Raw genomic sequence first — 19,927 nt, 5'->3', positions numbered from 1 at the left:
AAGGTCTTAATTATGACTGTAGCCAGATACCTTTGTATATGAGGGGCATGCCCACTGGTATTATTTTTGTTTTGTTTGTAAGTTTACAGGGTCTTATTATGAAGCCTATGGTGGCCTCAAACATGTGCACTCCCTGCCTTAGCCCAGCCTACCACATGCTGGGATTACAGATGTTCACCACCATGCCTGACTCACACATCGCTATTAAATGCAAATTTCTCACCTTATCCTCATAGGTCTTTTATGTAAAGCAAATATAGACAAATCATAAACAACAACCTTAGCTCTTTGTATGCCACTCCTACCTGTCCAGAAAAAAAAATACATAGCTGGTATCAGAATAGTGCTGTGGGATAGACAGAATCCACGGGATGCCTGCAATTTTCAGAGGAGAAAATGAAGGTTTAGAGGAAGCTCAGCCTGTGCCAGGTCACAGTAAGAAAGGCAAAGAGATGGACTTGAATGGAACTTTCCAGAACCACCTGCAGCCTTCTTTCTTAGCATATAACAGTGCTTCTGTCAAAGATAAGTCTTGGGGGCGGCTTTGATCTTCAGTCTAGTCTGAGGTTCAGTGCCAGCATTCCTAAGGATCTTTCAGTTCTAGCCTTTGATTCTGCCCTTGCCAACCTCACAAGACTTTGATTTGGGGGGAGTCTTTATTCTCTCTTCTCTTTTTTTCTCAATCAGGTGACTCCATGAACTATCACAATGGTAGATCCTTCTCTACCTATGACAAGGACACAGACTCAGCCATCACCAACTGTGCCCTGTCCTACAAAGGAGCTTTCTGGTATAAGAACTGTCATCGTGTCAACCTGATGGGCAGATATGGGGACAATAATCACAGTCAGGTGAGTAGTCTGACAAGTCTGGGGAAGCAAGATGTGCATAAGGAAAGGACACTTGAAGTAGAAAATGTGTTATCTTCCAAAACAGTGAGAAATCTCAATGACATGGAAGATGAGCTAAGATTAAGAAACAGCACAGTGTAACTCTTAAAGAGTCTAAGGGGAACCACTGTCCAAATAGGTCACAAATTTAAAACTTTCCCCACAGAGAAAATTGCTGTTAGAACTCTGTAAAGCTGATGAAAGGGGATGCTATTCAAGGGAAACAGGGATGATATACACCCTGGCAGAGCACAGACCCACAAGCATCTTCATAGTCGCAAGAAGGACCTAGGTAGAAGGCATGAACTTCAAATCCCCTTTGCTTTGCAAAGATACTCATGCCCTGTGAAAGCTGACCTTCCTCAGGTCCCAGAATAATATTGGAAGCATACCCAAAGCCTCATATGCGTAGACCCCCACCCTCTGTTTTTTCCACAAACCCCATCCAAGTCTAGTACAACTCCCATCGTAGCATATTTCTGAGCTCAAGAAAATACAAATCACATGCAGTGAGACTGAGGCCCACAGGAGTTGTTGTTCAAGACCCTTTATCTCTTTTACAGTGTGTGTGTGTGTGTGTGTGTGTGTATGTGTGTGTGTGTGTGTGTATACATGGTATATGTACGGAGACACACACATTTAGACAGCAATGTAGTCTGCTCCCTCCTCTCACCTTTTTGTGGGTTCTCGGGATATAACTCAGGTTTGAGAGACAAACTCCTTTCCTTGTTGAATCATCCCCTCAGCCCTCACACGGATGTGCTGCTCTGCAACCCTAACACTGCATGTCAGTCTGCAATGCTTTTACTCTACCCACATTCATTTTTGCTGTTCTATGCTAGACCCTTAGTAAAATACCCCTATCAGTATCCTGTGAATTAACACACACACACACACACACACACACACACACACACACTGCACCCAGCTGCTCAGTAACCTCATCTTGACCTGAATTCTTACACCCTTTTTCTTAAAAACAGAAATTAATGTCAGTTACCATTTTATTTCAAGATGGCTGTCCAAGGCTCTGCCTAAATCGTGATGACTCCTAATGATGGGTAAAGAATTAATTTAGATTCAGCTGGCCCTTTTGAAAGGTTTTACACACAGGCCAGCAAATACAGAGTCAAGAGACAGTTGCCTGTGAAATGCCAAGTGGTTATAAGTTGGAACAAACCCCTTTGTGTTTTGATGACTAAATGGTGATGGTCCATGAACATGTGTCCAAATGGAAACTAACCCAGAGGGCTCTGGTTTTTTTTTCACAGGGTGTTAACTGGTTCCACTGGAAGGGCCATGAGTACTCAATCCAGTTTGCGGAGATGAAACTAAGACCCAGCAACTTCCGAAATCTGGAAGGCAGGCGTAAGCGGGCATAAATCCCAGGGACAATTTGGTGAGAGAGGAATGGGGCCCAGAGAAAACAGGATTTTTACCAAAGCATCAATACAACCAGTCCAACGGTGAAGCTATCCTTGGGCATTTGATGGGCATCCAAGCAGACCATGGATCACTGAGGCACTGACGTAGGCCCCTCTGCAATTACTTCCTTTGCACCAAAGACAACAGTCTGCAACTAGTTTCTGCTTTTTTGTTTGATTGAGCAAAGTCTCCTAGCGACAGCAACACCGTGATTTTTACTTCTACTGGGTGGTTCTGGGAATGGGAGAGGGGCGAGCTGGCTATCCAGCGGACATAGTCATTTTCAGAGCCAGCTATATTCTACACAAAGCTGTTCAATTGTTATTGGTTGGGTCGCAAAGATAAAACATACGTCATTGGAGGTTACCCCTTGCCCTGCACCCCACTGATGTTTTGTACATTTCCTACAACTGAAGCCAGAAAAATGATATTGTTTAAATTTCAAGGACATTAATATTATTAATATAATAATGGTGATGGTGATGATGATGTTGAAAACTGAGGACTTTTAAAGAGACATTCCCTTCCCAAATGTGTCTGGACAGTACCTGATTGTATTTTTTTGTTGTTGTTTTTTAATAAAAAGCACAGTACTTTTCAGTCTGGCTGTCATTTTGATTTTCATTGTCAAGTCTGAATTTGGCCAAAACCAGTCTATCAGAACAAAGAGAGGGATGCTGAAAAGGAGAGGGAAGGGGTCACAGGGCTCAATTCCAGGGAAGAAAAGAAGAGAGAGAAAACAGGAGGCAGAAAGGGAAATAAACTAGAGCTTCTTTCAACTAGAAAGTTGAAAGAACTTACATCCTAAGAAGGAACTTCGTGCTTGTCATTTTCATGGTTGGTGTTTTTCATTCTTCATGATTTATGTTTTAAAGATGCCTTGATGTCTATTTTCTAGTGAAGTCTGGAAGTTCTATCATGAGAAAAAGATTGGGAACATTGGCAGACCTCCCAAACTCAACCAAACTGCCTAACTTCTATGAGCCTCAATTCTCTGTTCTGTAAAGGAAATGCCCGTTTCTTCTTTATAGTATTTCCATGAAGAGTTAGCTGTGCATCCAGGAGAGCATCTAGCACAGTGCTTGGCAAGCATGAAGACTCTGACTGTGACAGTAGAGATACACTATCAGTTCCTATGGCTTGACTCTGGCTATTTACCCATAGTAAACAGAGCTGCTTAAACCTGCTTAAACCATTGACCCCAATGTCTCTGTTCCCTCTCTTGTCAGCCCCTGATGAAAATCTCTCCCTTTTGGTTTTTGATGTGCCACAGTAACAGGGTTCTAATAACAAATTAGAATTGGCAAAATTCAACTGTCTGGTATGTGGGGGCACTCTTGAATTATTAAATCTAGAAAATACACCACATGTCTCCTCCCCCTATATCAAAGGACTTAAGCAGAAGAGAAGCTCTAAACTGAGTCCAGATACTTAAAGGTACCATGTACTCCCTACCCAGCCCAGCAGGTATGAGCCTGTCCAGCAATGCAGTGAGTCAGAATCCTGGGCTGTAGCCATTCCCTTCAAACCAAGCACAGGGCAATCCCCAACTCATAGTCTTAAAGATTCTCAGCAAATTGGCTTATTTAACGAAAGTGGTTAGGCCTCTGGGACCTCATTCAAATGGAATGTAGTGGTTAAGAAGCCAGGATGAGAGGAATTCATGGCTCCAGCCAGATCCTCTGCTGCTGGGTTTATCTTGCTTTAATAAATGCTGTCACGTTACATATACAATTTGCTGTTCCAGATCATAAGACCCATAACCTGCAACTCGGCCATAGCAACGTTGTCCTGGCTGCACAAACCCAAACAACTGGCTCTCTGTAACAACTAGGCCTTAAGATCGAGGCTTAACTCTCCACTGGCCACTGACTTGGAAGTGCCTAAACCCAAATCCCTTCTCTCTTCAGAGCTGTAGATAGGCCTAGCTGCTAAGAGGCCTCCTAGGACCCACACAAGAATCAAGTGCTCATTAGAAAGGGGGCTATATCAGACAAGGGTCCTTAATTAGAGCCTTGGGAAGAATTTAGATGCCCTTTTAAAACAGTGGTTCTTATCCTATGGGTCATGAGCCCCTTAGGGGTCACATATCAGTTATTTACATTATGATTCACAACAGTAGCAAAATTACAGCTATGAAATAATTTTATGTTTGGGAGGCCCTACAACATGAGGAACTTGTATTAAAGTATTAGGAAGGTTGAGAACCATTGCCATAAATGGAAGCTGGGTAACAGAGGGGTCTGAGACTACAGTGTTCAAAGCTCAACACATCTTTCAGTCTCTGACCCTATGACTTTTCCAAGCAGTTGCCTCTAACTGAGAAAGTCTCTTCAAGCTATAGGCTACACACAATTTGTCCCCTGACATGAGCCAAGCAAAGTCACCCCTGAGATTAATATCCAAGATGTTCAGTGACTCCTAAGATCCTTTGGTTATCCACACTCCTCCTTTCTCTCTGTTCTGTGGTCCACTCCAAGGTTATTCCTGTAAATCATACCAAAGTCCTCCAGAATCTGGTAGAGTATGATAAACGGGAGGCACCAGCAGTACACTGAAGGGAGATGGAGGGTGGGGGTGAGTCACGGGACCTATTTTTCACTCCATCTCTGTGCCACAACTGTAGGATTAGGATGATATATTCCTTCCTGAGGTTCAGCCATAGCAGTTGACTGTGTATACATCTCTTCCTTCCTGAAGTTCAGAGAGCTGACGTTCACATTTACTCCTTCAGACCTACCGAGTTGCTGCCCCAGACACAGACTTGGGGAGTTGTGCCAGCCCTGTGGTTCTGCTCCATTGGCAGACACTTCTCAGAGATTCTGAGAAGTGGCTCACTCTTAGGACTGCCTAGATGCTTGGAACCATTTTGTTTGTTTGTGTTTTGTTTTTTATTGGAAATTTTTTATTTATATTTCAAATGTTATTCCCTTTGCTGGTTTCCCGTCCATAAGCCCCCTATCCCAGCCCCTCCCCTTCTTCTATAAGGGTGTTCCCCCTCCCCAAACACTCCCCCTTCCCACCTCCCCACCCTGATATTCCCCTACACTGGGTTATTGAGCCTTGGCAGGACCAAGGGTTTTTCCTCCCTTTGATGCCCAACAAGGCCATTCTCTGCTACATACGGATCTGAAGTCATGGGTCTGTCCATGTGTAGTATTTGGGTTGTAGTTTAGTCCCTGGAAGCTCTGGTTGGTTGGTATTGTTGTTCTTATGGGGTTACAAGCCCCTTCAGCTCCTTCAATCCTTTCTCTAATTCCTCTAGTGCGGACCCTGCTCTCTCTCAGTTCAATGGTTTGCTGCTAGCATTTGCCTCTGTATTTGTCATGCTCTGAATGAGCCTCTCAGGAGATAGCTATATCAGGCTGCTTGGAACCATTGTTAAACCTATGTTTCTCCTATACATTCTTATTCTTGTCTCTTTTCTTTTACACTAGTGACCATTGCTCACTTAACGAATTCCCAGCATCCAGATTCCTATCTATATCTAGAAGACTTTTCAGTGAATAAGGACCCTAGAGTCCACCACAAAGGCCAGGAGGAATTGGATACTCATAAGGAACATATTAATAAATCAAGGGGCCCCTGAGATTGGCTTCCCTATAGTGTTTAGCTGAGAGGTATCTGTAACCACCATCCATGGCTGGCTATTCCAGCAGAAGGGCCCAGTCCAGCTTACTGAGTTGAAGCTGAGGCCCAAAACCTTCTTACATATGGAGGGTAGACGCCATCACCTTTAGAGGCAGACACAACCCTGTGTGTCTGCGTACACTCGGAAGCTATTCTTTGGGAGAACTGAAGGAGAAAACTCCCATGCTCCTCTCTATACTCAACCCTGACAGACATGACGGGGTTTACAAGGCCTGGAAAAGGGTCCTAAGTCATCAATAATTCATCTTTTGATGTATTCAGACTTTAAAGAGAGTGTTAGGAGGTAGTACAACAGAGGAAGGTGAGATGTGGCTGGAAAAGGTCATCCTCCAGGCATGCCTTTGAAGGATCTATCTTAGCCCCAACTCCTTCTTCTTCACATCCACCACGATGCTTTTCCTTGCCACAGATGGAAAAAATTATTTTTAATGTAAATGCAAATAATGAATTAATCCAGCAGCTGCATTTCTTTACCTTTGTAGTGGGTTACCCCAATAACCTCTCAGAGAAACCAAAGGTCCTGAGTGCCAGAATCTTTGCTTCTCAGGTAGGTTAAGAAACCCTCTCTTAGTGACTGTGCTTATGAGAAGCCTAGTAATGAGGTACAGGTGAGGCCTGTTCTGGATGACATGGGTGGAGGTAGTGAGGAACGGAGGTGAAGGTGTTGGTAGGACCTCGACTCAAAGACTTAATGTCCACAGACTATGGCTGAGACTATTGAAGATATTGAACCCAGGCCTGGCATGGTTAGCCTTGTTCTCTAAGTAGAGCAACTGTTCACTAGAAAGATGTGGATCCTCTCCATTCATATCCTTCTGGTTCAGGAGCATCAGGAACACCAGTGTGTGCTGACTGCCTGGGTTTGTGTCAGTGTCTGGTACCAGCATCCAGCAGATGGCTCACTTTCCTGGTCCTCCTGTCACCCCAAGAACCCCACAGATGAATTCAGTCTCTACAAAGGAAGCCCAGTGAGGCTCACTTGGGATTTTCCCCAATTCCAGCAGGACCAGAAAGGAAAGCTTAATAATTCACAGTAAACACTCACGGGGTAGGGTGGGGGGACCCCAAACTAAGTAGCTCCCATATGTGCATGCCACATTTGCAACTACAGGTTGGAAAGTGAGAGAAATGACTTCCTCCAAGTTCACCTAGCCCCTAAGTGCCAGAATCCATGAATGCTTACGACCCCTTTGGCCTAAGTCCCATGAAGAATGCCAGTAACCATCTTCAGCCCTTTATCCACTCTGCTGTCCTGAGTATTCATGTACCTATTCCCTCAGCTCACAGGTTGCAAAGAGAGCGCAAGTTGGTGCTATGGCGTCCTCTGGAAAGTGCTGATAATCTAATCCTATGCACATCCTGGTTTGCATCTCAGGCTCACCCAATATCAAGTCATTTTTGAATGCCCACCTCATATTTCTGAATATCTTATATAAAGAATGTCTATCTTAATGGCTGAGTGGGGATGGTGAACAGTGAAAGACATAGAGAAAACTCTCCACACAGGTTTCTCATTGTCCCGAGCAAGTGCCTTGGGTAAGTACTTAAAGGGACCAGCAGGTGGCAGCCTCTTCCCATCTTAGGAGGGCAATGACCCTGGGTGTTCCTAATAGAGATGATTGATGTGATTGGGGTTCAAGGCTGGAGATCTGCTGACACCTCTGGGCAAACAATTTCTTCCCCTTCCCATTAACCCATTAACAGGAGTCTCCAATACTTTCCAGCGACTTATAAAAAGCCTGACTGACCCCCAATTCTTTCCTAATTCCTTACCTGTTTTTACCAGCAGATGCATCCTAGAGTGAGAACAGGAGCATTGCAAGCAAGTGGGTATTTCTGTTCCAATGACCAGTTCCCATTCCGATTTGACATAGACCCTGGCAATAATCACCACCCTCTACAACTTGCTGAGCAACTGACTCCTTTGCACCCTAAGACTATTTCTGGTTTCCTTCTGTTTGCTAGTCCCCTCTTGTTAGTTCCAAGGGCAGCCTGTACTATCTCCCTGGTCTGTCTCTAACCTCTTAGCTGTGGTACTTCTAGCCCTCTTCACTTGCTTTGATTTCCAGCATGGAGACAGGTGGGAAAACGTGGGTCTGACTTCTCCCGATGGCTTTTGCTATGCCTATTGCTGTTGGCTTTCTCTCTGTCTATAAAGCCCTGTTTAGATGTTGGTTCCTGCATATCATCTTGAGTAAAATGAGCAGCAGTTGGCATAAAGTCGAGAGCCCCAGGTCCTTAGCATCCCAGAGCCAATCTCCATCCAAAAGTATCAAAAAGTGTTCTCTTCAGTCACGTTGTGTTGCTGTGTGGCTCAAATCTCCCGACACTTGTCTTCTGGGTCAAAGAAAAACTCACAACACAGCTGTGGCCCTGAAGACACCTACTTGTCTATTATGTGGTACTCTGGGATACTGGTCTCCCACTAAGCTACTCAGCAGGCACAGCCACTAGAAGCACTTGACCGAGAATGCTTTTCCCAGGCAAACTGGTGGCATAGACCTTTAACTCAGCACTTGGGAGACAGAGGTAGGTGGATCTCTGTGATTTTGAGACTAGCCTGGTCTACAGAGCAAGTTTCAGGACAGACAGGGCTACATAGAGAAACCCTATCTCGAGCCCCACTCCACAATCAAAAAACATTCTCCCCTTGGTGCAGGTGTGGCTAATTTCATCCTTGAGTCATATCCCAGTGTCATTATCTCTCTGAGATGAGATATTTTCCCCCACCTCTCTCTGTCTCTGCCATTCTCTCTCTCTGTCTCTCTCACGCACACACACACACAAACACACACACACACACACACACACACACACACACACACACATGAACATCATCCCCAATACTCTTTTCCCCCATAGCATGTACTTCCACCCTTCTGCTTATTTGCGTTTATTGTCTCTGGAAATCAGTTCCTGGCCATGTTCCTTTACCTTGTCTCCAGAACCAAGAATAGAACCATCCTAGTATTTCCTAGCTGTTACCTATTTCTTCACTGAACACATGAGCAGACCAGGGGAGAGGGCTCAGCAGTCCCCTTAGCTCCACTTGCTAAAGGAGTTGGTGCTCCACTTGCACCAACCCCAACAGCATCAATCATCTCTATTAGGGATGCCCAGGGTTCCTACAGAGTGTTGACTGTATACCCGTATCTCCTATTCATCGTTGTACAGCTGAAACAGATGGAAAGTGAGCTCGATGCCACCTATAATCAGCCCGGATCTGAATTCAGTTTATGCTTGCCCTTACCATGAGCTTAACAAAATGGAATGGAAGAGTGTGGTTTAGAGAAACAGTCACAGAATTGCTCTATGAGAGCATGTAGAAATAGCCTTTCCTGCAGGGAACTAGATTGTCCTCCATTGACACATCTAGCAGAAAACTGGGAGTGACCTGGGGGGGGACACTATGGATTTCAGTGTTTTTAAGGACAGAGTCCATTACACGACTAACCAAAGTAAAGGTACTGCTCCCAGGATTCTGCATGAATTCCCTCAGGAGCACTCCCCCGGCCCCCAGTTTCAGATTCAAGAAGGAACACTTCCCAAGAATCAGAGGGAGAGAAGGCATCTTCGCTAACCTCTCAAAGCATAACTGATGCTGAAGGTCCATAAGCATGAGGGAAAGGACAGGGAATTTCCGAGACACAGTGGGGGCAGCACCAGCATGGCTTCCCTCGTCCTGTGCTCAAGAGTCACTCAAAAGGACCAAGGGAGGCCTTGATTGTCCCCAGAGGCATTGATCTTTGCTCTATAGATTTCCTTCTTGCTAAGTACTTAGCAGAGGAGGGGAAGAATAGGCCCTCCATCCATGAAAAGAGCCTCGGAATCAGAAAGAGAGAGTAGAGCCAACTTCAAAGAAGCCTAGGACCATGCTCTACTGGGCACCTTTCAGATGAGCAAGAGATCCAGCTGTGGACAGATGTGTCAATCCAAAAGCCGAAGTGAAGCCTTCCACTCAGTGTGACTGATGAGACCTCAGAGCAGACTGCAGAGTCTTGAGTACGCCAATTGCTGGGCTTTGATGGAGACGAGCACCACATCACTGTCATGTCTGTAGGACTGCCACTTCTCCATTGTCGGGTCTCAAATATCCGTACCCACCATTGCAGCACCCCACTTGGGTACCGAATCCTCAGTGCTGCATCTACCATTAGATGTATCAGGCATCCCATTACAAACTCTTCATTAATAAATCAATTTATAACAACTGCCTGGGGGATATGTGGAAGAATTCAGAGGTCACATCAGACCTTGTGGAAAAGAGGTTTTCACTCAGTGGACATTCTTAGAATCTATGTAGACCTCCAGGAGAGTGGGGAGACTAGAAACTACCTCTTGAGAAAAAGATCAATGGGACAGGACAGAGATGTGATGTTTGTTTTAAAACAACCCCATGTCATAGAAAGAACAGACTTATCTGCTGAGTGACAGGGAGAAACAGAATCTAATAATGAATTCCACAAGAAAACAAACTGTGCTATGAGAGGAAGACTTGGAAAGACCAAAGTCATCCCAAGAAAGAGATTCTCATAGCAACAGCATGCCCTGGATCTGGCACTGCAAAGACTGTAGGGACTGGTGGTGACTTGGAGAGTGGAGCAGGTGAACTGCAATCCCACCTCACGCCCAGCCTTACAGGATACTCCTTCTAGGCCTCTGACTTGGCTCCTTCTTGCTCACAAAGTATTGAACATGTTTCCTCTCCAAGTTTTCAGTCTCCAGGCTGCACCCCAAGTGCAATGCACTGAAAGACACACATGAAGATTTGAGACACTGGGAAATGCGAATGTTCTTCTTTGGAGAACAAATGAGGTCCTAAAGAACACTCCCCGCCAGGGACCACATCCACAGGAGCCACCCTTACAAAGTGATAAACCCTAACACTTCTGGATTTAATCCATGTTCCCACAAATATGCTTCTTACCTAAAGTAAAAAAAAAAGGTCAACCCCAGACACTGGCAAATGTGTCTGCCTCTTCGGTTGGAATCACTTCTAGAAGAAATTGTTCTTGGTCAAATTTTTCTGTTACATGAACCTTTCCAGAGCTGGTGACTATAAAGAAGATCTTTACCATAAAGAGATCGTATCCCTCTCTTCCCTGCCTTGGTCACCACATAATCCTCTTTTCTTCCCCTAACCAATGCACAGAGTATTCAAGTAGAACTGGAGTTGCTTGATGTGCATCTTATAACAGATGCTTTCCATGCTAAGACGAGAGTTTGGGTAAAGTAGGACTCCTGACCATGGAGTCAGGAAACTGCCTCACCTGCCAGACAGGGAGTGTGTTGGAAGCAGAAATTCTTTCGTGAAGTCTTTACGGCAGCCATCGCTGGTGAGAAAAGTAGCACTGCTCATAAATGAGTGGAGCCTCTGTGTGTTTCAAATCCTGGCTCTACAACAGAACTAGCCATGTACATACTATATCGTATGACTATGATAAATGCAGCGCTCTGCCTACAATATCCCATGTGCTCTTGCAGAGTTGTGCTGTAGTCAATGGCAAACTATCTTGGCTATACTCCCTGCAATCATCCTTTACACAGACTAAATGATCAATACCCATTTGGCTGGCTGGTCAATAGGTGGAGCTAATGTGGATGCTTTTGGTTCATTTAAGCAGAAGCCTGAACAGGCCAAGTCAAGTACCTCATGCCTTTTAGCTGCTTTACAGAAGAGCAGAGGCAGGCAAAGAGACACAAATATTAACTCTAAATATACCCAGCTAAGTGTGAGAAACAGCCAAAATTATAGGTTCCCTTCCATTATGACTTCTGGGTTGATATTCTAGTCTCATGATGCAACAGCTCAGATCCTCTAGAGAACCACATAAGATGTCCACCTCTAATGGCTGGTCATAATAAAGCTGATTATGAAAAACTATACTCAATGTCATATGTCCTTAAGGGAGTCACAAGAGATATTCCTACAGCATCCGGTTCCTGCATCTGTCCCTCCACAAATATACTCCTGCAGATAAATATGCACTCACTGCTGGCCAGGATGTCAACGGTTTATCAGCTGACAGTTTTCAGGTTCCTTTGCTACAAGGAAGCAAGGGACAGAGAGAAGCCTTGGCTGTGCCTCTCAGTCTTCATGGTTCAGGTCTGTTCTGTGGCCTGTTTGTTCTAGTTCCTTCCACCAGTCTTTCTTCTCCTTTTTACCCCAGTGATGCAATTTGCTCCCTGCTTTATCCATGAGCCCGTAAAAATTCTTCCACAAAGACAGAAGAATATTAAGGTGTGAAATTGTAGATTCTTGTTTTGTAAAGGCTCCTTCGTGTTTCTTGTTTAGGTTCTCCATACTGACATGAAAGGTGGAGCTAAAAATAAAACAGGGCCTGGTTGACAGCAGCTCCTGTTACAGCTGCTTTCCATGCCGAAGCTCATTTAACCTTCGCCACCATCCCATCCCCTATGTTCTACAGAGCTGGGAACTGAGGGAGGTCAGGCCAGTGTCACTGAGGTGGTCCTTTGCTTCCTGCAACCAGAATTAAACTGCTGACTTAGGCACTTACTCCCCAAGTAGTGGTAATGGCTGTGAACATGATTAGCAAACCTCCATTGGTGGAAACAGCCTTAGACTGTGCATCAGAGATGATGACTCCTTGCCCATGACTAACACCTCCTCTGCTATGAGGAGGTACAGACTCTAAAAGCATCAGTGATGGAAACCAAGGGGTTACTTGTTGTTGTGAGTCTATTTGGAGGAGAAAAAAGTCCTTAAGGCAAAAAGACAGATGCCTTAATGATTTTTCTGCCTGCAGAGTGGCCGCAACACTCTGTAGCCTCCCCTGTGGAGTGGAGATGGTTTCCTGCAGGGCAGAGAATTGAGACAAGATCATGAGGTCAGTATCCAGTGGAACCTGCATCTTCAGCTCTGGGAACATGAGACACTGCATTCAGAGAAGCTGGCCGTGCTGTAGAAGCATGGCTGTCTACCTGCAGCCCAGAGAGTCCGTCTTGGTAGAAGATGCTTTCACCTGGCTTTCCACTCCAGCCTCTCCAGAACACCCAGGGCCACTTCGGGCTGCATAAATGTGTCTACAGAGGCTGTAGGGATGAGATTCCAAAAGCCCTGTTTCCAGTCCTGGATTCCCACTATATTTAGGTTTGGAGAACAGACTGACTGTAACCACACAAACAAGAATCTGCATTAAGGCTCTAAGGAAGTAATCACTTTCCCCAGCCTCCAATGACATCATGCACCGGGCTGCACTGAAGGAGAGGAAACAGATACAAACACTCAGTCTGCTCTAAAAACCTCCATGCCAGCTCACCTCCGCCTGTGCACGGAAGCCTCAGCCTGTCCCGTCCTGAGTGACCACCCATTCCTGCCCTCACTGAATCTCTGCTAGTTGGTCTCCATGTTTTCTATGTTTAGCTCTGCAGAATTCCTTTTCCCTCACCTCCTGATGTCCTCCACCCCACACATAATAATCATCTAAGCCATAGCATGCCTTATTAATTACACCTGCTCCTTACCCTGGAATCTGACCTCTCTCTATATATATAATTACCCAAGCCAAATCTGGCATCACTCTTGCTTGAACCTCTGCCACGACCTGGACATATTGTGAGCTCATAGGTTTGAAAACACTCTGACCCAGATACTAGAAAAAGGTCATAGGGAAAAACTGGCATTGGAACCACAGTAGCCTCCTTCGGACAAATGTCACTGGGACATTGGAATCTAAATATGTATGACTGAAGGCACAGTTCTTGCAAGAGGCCTGGAGTGGGAAACAGCTTGGTAACAAGCTAGCATCTGTGGACACATTTTTTTATTTGTCCCGCTTCACATGTGAGCATGTTCTCCCTCTAAGCAAGTGTCTACATCTCTCCACTTCTCTGCCTCAGGGCTTTCTCAAGGACCTGGGAGTCCACTGAGATCTAAGCCAGAGTCATTTTTGGAGTGTAAAATTAATGGGGACTCCAATCCAGTTGGGGAAGAAAGAGTGGAGGAGTATCACAGGTTTCTGTCCTGTAACAAGACAGTTGGGAGGCTTTGCCAACCTGCCCTTGGGGGAAGAGAGTCAAGGCTACCCAGAACAGGAAGCAATTAATTGTGTAACCCATATCAGCCTGTTTTCCTTCCCTGTCACATTCTGCCTACTCCCTCACCCTGATCTTGGGACCATCTCCCATGCCCCGGTCTCAGGCTCTAATGAACTCAGAAGGAAGAACGCTGTGGTTGGAACATATGAAACTCAAGATCAAATCAGAGAGGCCATTAAGGGCTAAACAGTAAACAGCCCCTGGAAAAGCTTCACACTTTAAACATCAGTGTTCGGTTGGCCACCATGATAGAGTCTTCCATGGACTCAGACAGGATCTTAGGTAAAATTGGTGGCAAGAGAAGAAACAGAATTTGTCAGCACCACTGGGGCTAGATAGAGTTTAGATCTCAGACAAGCTGATCAAAGTTCAAGGCCAAGACTTGGAACCAACAGGGATAAGACACTGAGCTGCAGGCTACTCAGACAAACAGGGCCAGCAGGGAAGCCACAGGATGAAGGTCTGACTCAATTGTTATGCAAGTGCCCAGAACTCGTTTCTAGCACATTGGATTGCTATGAGAATAACCGCAGCTTTCCTGAGTGCTGCCTCCTTACAGTCAGCATACTAAGCAGTTTTCACAATGAGCTCACGTAGACCTCAAAACAGCCATATGTGTTATTCTCCCCATTTTATAGATGGAAAAGCTGAGGCCTGGAAGTGGTAGAACCAAAAGTTACTGAATTCCATGTGCCATTCTCTGACCATCAACAACCCGGCAGGATCTGAAGGTTGTGGTCCCAATTTAAGGTCAAGGATTGACTGAACTTGTAAGCATGACTGTAATAGAGAGGACGGCCTGGTAGAAGATGGATTCAACAGGGATCTGAGTATCTTCGCTGTTGTGGAGGTTCTCACAATGGGTGACTGCTGATCAGCCACTTGACAGTTGTCCTTCTGTTCACAAGGAATATTTCTCAGGTTTGTTTCGTCTGTCACCCATTTTCACAAGAGGAGGCTGGATGCTCAGCTTTTAGTAATACTGAATAGATATTGCACTATCCTTCCATTTGTGGACACACCCCCATTTATAAAACACATTCCAGTGCCCGAATTCATGATCCTGAGTGGGAGCAGAGCAGTCTGTTAGATTCCCATTTCCCAGTGTTGTAAAACTGAGGACCAGAGACGTTGAGTGCCTGGGCAAGTGGTAGAAGTAATGGCTATTCGAAATACAGCCAAACCCAAGCATTTCAGTGGTAATCTGCTGCCATCTTGACTCACCTTGGGCCCCTGTTCTTCCTGAAGTACTTAATTTGCAGAGGAGGGAAGGAAGAAAGCCTATCCCTCTGACCAACTGCCCAAAACAGAGATAGAACACAAAAGCAGTGTCCCTAGTACCATGGCACCCCATTACTGTGTGTGTAGAGCTGTGAGTTTCAGCAGCTAGCCTACTCTGTCTAGTACAGTCCTTCTATATTCAGTCGGCCTTCTCCTCTGGTCAAAAAAATTCAGCATCATTTAGATCATCCAACCAGCACTTTCTAAGCTAGACCTAATCATCAGCATGTTCTTAGCTCTCTGTATGCTTCCAATCCCGTCTTTGCCTAATGTGTTCCTTCCTTACTCCTAAAATTATAGAATAACAAGGCACCCACAACCCAGTTTTCTTTCCTACTAAAGAAGTTGACCCTATCAGAAAACCCAGTGTCTAACAGGAGACCTGGTACTGACCTTTAGCACGGTTTTCTCTTACATGACATCATTCTGAGAACATGGCCTCGGCTCCATCTCTAAAATTAAGAGTTTGGCCTCACTAACATCAAAGAATCCCTGTTAGCATTTTAGAACTCTGACAGGTAGGCACAGAGTACAAGACAGAGGATGTGCGTCAAGCCACTGAAGGTGTGGGATCATCAACAAAGGTGATTTCCCCAGATTCAGATGGGGAAAATGGCTTGCTTAAGGGCTGAGAGTGCTAGAGCTGATGTCAAGTCCATTTAGGCAAAAATCAGCCCAGTTCCGTGGGTCAGAAAGAAAGCACTTGACTAAGTGCTGGAAAAACAGAAGAATGAGGATTTGAACACACTTCTTTTCAAGTGTCACCTGCTGTGCAATGGGAGGACTTAGTGATAGTACTTGTAAGACAGACTCACAGTAAGTGACAGAGAAGCCATAAGTGACACTCATGGCAGAGTCCCAGAGTCATGCAGGAGATTCCCTTGATTCTTATCATGTCAGACTGAGGAATGAAGCTAGTTGGGAAAATCAAGGTGAGAGACAGAGACGTCTCATTTGTTCATTTATCTCAGCATCATGTGCCAGACACTGACTATACAGAGACGAATCAAATGCAGCCTTAAGCTCAGGAACTAGGTAACTAGGTTTGGAGACCAGCATATACCCAACTTCCTGATCCCCTAGTGTGATAACCTCTCCAGGCAATGAGAAGGCAGCTCAGCTTCTCTATCCTGGAATCATGAAGAGATAAACACAGCCATCTATGAAAACAAACACAAGGATGCCTCCTGCACTTCTGAATAAATTTAAAAAAATAGAAAAATTTTTATAAGAGAATAAATGAAATACAGCATTTGACTATCTAATGTTATCCATATATAGTTTCTAAACTAAGACTATAGGGCATATTCAATAATCAGATATATGTACAATTAGGTATCGCAACTTTAATTACTTGTGTTTTACATGGATATATGCATTTGAACACAAAAAGAGAATTTTTTGTGGACTAGAAAACTGCAAGTCAGGTTCATGAACCTGCAGCATCTGAGAGAAGAAGAAAAATAGGTCCAGAAGTTTTGGATAAAGAGAAGAGGAATGTAATCTGCAGTATTCAACTGAGGCTGAAAGAGGCTAGTAGAGAACAGGATCAACCCCTGTTGGTCTGAATGGTGGTGTGACCTGTGACACATTGTTTGCCCTTTCTTGTGCTTTTTATCATTCCCACACTTAAGCAGTAGTGGCTTGCCCCAAGAATTGATGTATGGTGCCCTTTATTTATTAGCCTAGGCTGATCAGGGAAGACTTTCTAAGCCTCAGTGTAAAGTAGGAAAAAGATGAGGGAACTAACCAGAATGGAAGGGGGTAATGGGACCATGGACCGATGGACTGACAAGGTCTGGGAGGCAGCACCAATGTTTGTTGTGAAGCCATGGAGACTAGGGTTTCAACCTTGTGGCTTCACCACATACTTATGGGGAAAAAATGCGCAAATGAGTTCGCTCTTTACCTCTGATGGCTCTATTGTTTGGCTTATCAACCTAGCACTTATCTGAGTTAACTGATTTAAAAAAAAACAGCTCTAGAATTCTATATATTTGTTAAAGAGGAGAAGGAGAAGGAAGAGAAGGTACAAGATGATGAAAACCAAACTAAAACTCTGATTCTCAGTATTCACCCCTAACTCCTCCCCCACCGTGGCATCTGGTATTCTGGACACATCAGGACACTGGAGCACAAAGCCTGCCGGATACTGGTAGCTATGACCTACTTCACTGCAGACTTTCCTGCTGGTGTTTGTAACTGAAGCTGGTGACAGGTGACATTTGACATCCTCTGCCTTGTGCTCTGTCTCTGTCATCTGACAAAGCCAACTCCTTGCCTAACTCTTCCCCACTGTTCTAGACCCATTGCAGGTGTGGCTGAGGATGTGGAGCCTTTGCAGGATTCTCTGCAGAGCCATTGAGGCCACACTCCTGCCTCAGCCCCCAGCTCCTATTCCTAGCCATAGTGCACAGGTTTGAGAAGACACTTTGAGACTGATGAACCTCCTGGTCACTGACTGTGACGTTGGCTTGGAAGGGCTGATGCTTGTCAAGCATCCTGTACTGTGGCAAACAAGAACCACCACCTGTTCTGAATGTCTCCTTTGTTGAAAGCTCCCTTTCTTGATCAAATGCCCAGTGATGAGGAACTTAAGGGGGGTTTTCAATTTTCTATTTTTCCTGTTCAGCATTGTTGTCACCTTCCCCAAAACCACTATGCTGGTAGGATGGTTCATTTTGTGGATCAACGTGGCTAGATCATAGTACTCAAAGGTACTTAGTTAAACCTGTCTGGATGTTGCTTTGAAGGTATAAACCCACAGCATGGGTTAACATGTAAACCACTTAAGTGGATGAAGCATATTAGCATTGCAGAGTGGGTGGCCTCAGGAAAGTTCAAGGCACTAGGAAGAAGATTGACCCTCTCCACAGCAGAAGGAATTCTACCAGCAGATGGGTCTCATGCCCAAAATGCTCCATTAGCTCTTCCGGGCCCTCCAGTCTGCCAGCTTATTCTGCAGACTTAGAGCCTGGCAGCCTCCGCACACTTTCTCTAAGGTGGGTCAGTTTATCTATCTATCTATCTATCTATCTATCTATCTATCTATCTATCTATCTATCTATCCATCTTCCCTCCCCATTTCACACACAGTGTCTTACTGGTTTATTTTTCTATGTTTTTATTTAGTATGTATATGGGTTTGGGCCTGCGTGTGTGTGTGTGTGTGTGTGTGTGTGTGTGTGTGTGTGTGTGTGTGTGTGTGTGTGTGTATGAGGAGGCAGATATCAACATTAGGAATCTTCCTTTCTCACTTGCCACATCATTTGTTTAAAACAGGGTATCTCGTTCAATCCTGGCCTCACTAGCTCACTAACTGCTTATACTGACTGCCCAACAAACTCTGGGCATTCTTTTGCCTCTGGTCATCAGCAGACAGTTAAAGACAAATACCACCATTCTCAACTTTTATATGGGTGAGGGGGACCAGAATTTGGGGGTCCTCATGTTGTGAGGTGGGCACTTTACCAACTTAGCCATCTCCCCAGCCCATATTTCATTTGGTTCTATTTAACAACTGGTGATTCTGTGTCTCTCAAGGACCCCCACTAATACAATTTAAGCCAGTTTTGGGTTTTTGTACAGAGGTATGTACCCAGGCTTTCAACATGATAAGTGGAAGGTAAAAATATCAGGGCCTCTTAGCAGTCCTGCTCTATATGATCCAGTTTTCAAGGCTTTTATCTTCCGAAGGAGATTTTCATGGTTAGGGTAACTACTAATTTGCTAAGTCTCGAATTGCCTTAAGCACAGTACCCTGAGCATGCCTGTGGGTTATATTAAGTGAGATGGGAAAACCTATCTTAATTGTGAGCAGCAGATCCTGAGCAATATAAAATGAATTGGAAGCAAAGCATTAACATGTTTTGTCCCTCTCTGTTTTCTGATTGTGGATGTGGGTGAGTGGCTGCTTCAAGCTCCCTTTGCCTACAGGTCTCCATCTCGATGAACCTTGATCTGTGAGCCAAAACAACATACAAAGAGACAAACAAAATCCCTTTCTCCACTTTGTTGCTTTTGTCTGGGCCTTTGATCACAGGAACTATGACAGAAGTCAAGTAACTCAATGACCTTGGAAATAATGACCTTGGAGGAGATAGACCTTTGGGAAACCACCACTGACAGGGAGATGTGTGAATTTACGATAAATTGGTACCTCGGTTATGTTTTGTGATCTCAGTCTTCTCAAACCTCTGAGCTACACAAATCAGAAGAGTTTAGTGAACTATGGATGCAAAGGGCTGCCTGATGCATCCTGAATACTGAGTTAATCCCTTCGAGAATTGCTAGCATTTGGAGATTTTACCTTGCAACAATCAGAATGTCAGATTTAATTGTAATCCTAAATGTGGTGCTGGATGTTGCTTTCGGTAGGGGTGATGAAGTGCAAGTTCAGTAGTCACAGTTAGGATCAGATGGAATCTATATGTACAAGATAAATGTCAAATGGACAAATCTCAGTTGAGTTTTAAGAGCTAAGTAGGGGTGAGTTTGGAATTAACATGCAGTTCCCTAGGACAAAACAGGTGTTTGGGTTCATAGAGGTCACAATAAGGTACAAAATAATGACCATGCTCCTTTGTCCATCTTGTGTCCATCTTGTGGAATGTAGTGATTCC

General features: G+C 44.7%; 1 protein-coding gene and 1 long non-coding RNA gene across 15 annotated transcripts in view; one reads left to right on the top strand and one right to left on the bottom strand.

Moving 5' to 3' along the window:
* Positions 1-2,915, top strand: part of Tnc (tenascin C) — an 84,882-nt gene extending 81,967 nt beyond the window's left edge. For all 14 annotated transcript variants that reach the window (XM_087660097.1, XM_087660096.1, XM_087660095.1 and 11 more), the window contains 2 exon segments: positions 688-851; positions 2,162-2,915. In XM_087660097.1, coding sequence (XP_087516223.1) covers positions 688-851; positions 2,162-2,272 — 275 coding nt within the window. In that variant the 3' untranslated portion in view covers positions 2,273-2,915.
* LOC148005849 (uncharacterized) overlaps positions 1-19,927 on the bottom strand; it is an 85,716-nt gene that overhangs the window by 58,354 nt on the left and 7,435 nt on the right. The window lies entirely within an intron of this gene.

Source organism: Rattus norvegicus, chromosome 5, assembly GCF_021556685.1.
Source record: "Rattus norvegicus strain SHRSP/BbbUtx chromosome 5, alternate assembly SHRSP_T2T, whole genome shotgun sequence".
Lineage (NCBI taxonomy): Eukaryota > Metazoa > Chordata > Mammalia > Rodentia > Muridae > Rattus > Rattus norvegicus.
The sequence above is the reverse complement of the archived record's forward strand: the minus strand, read 5'-3'. Positions and strand labels throughout refer to the sequence as shown.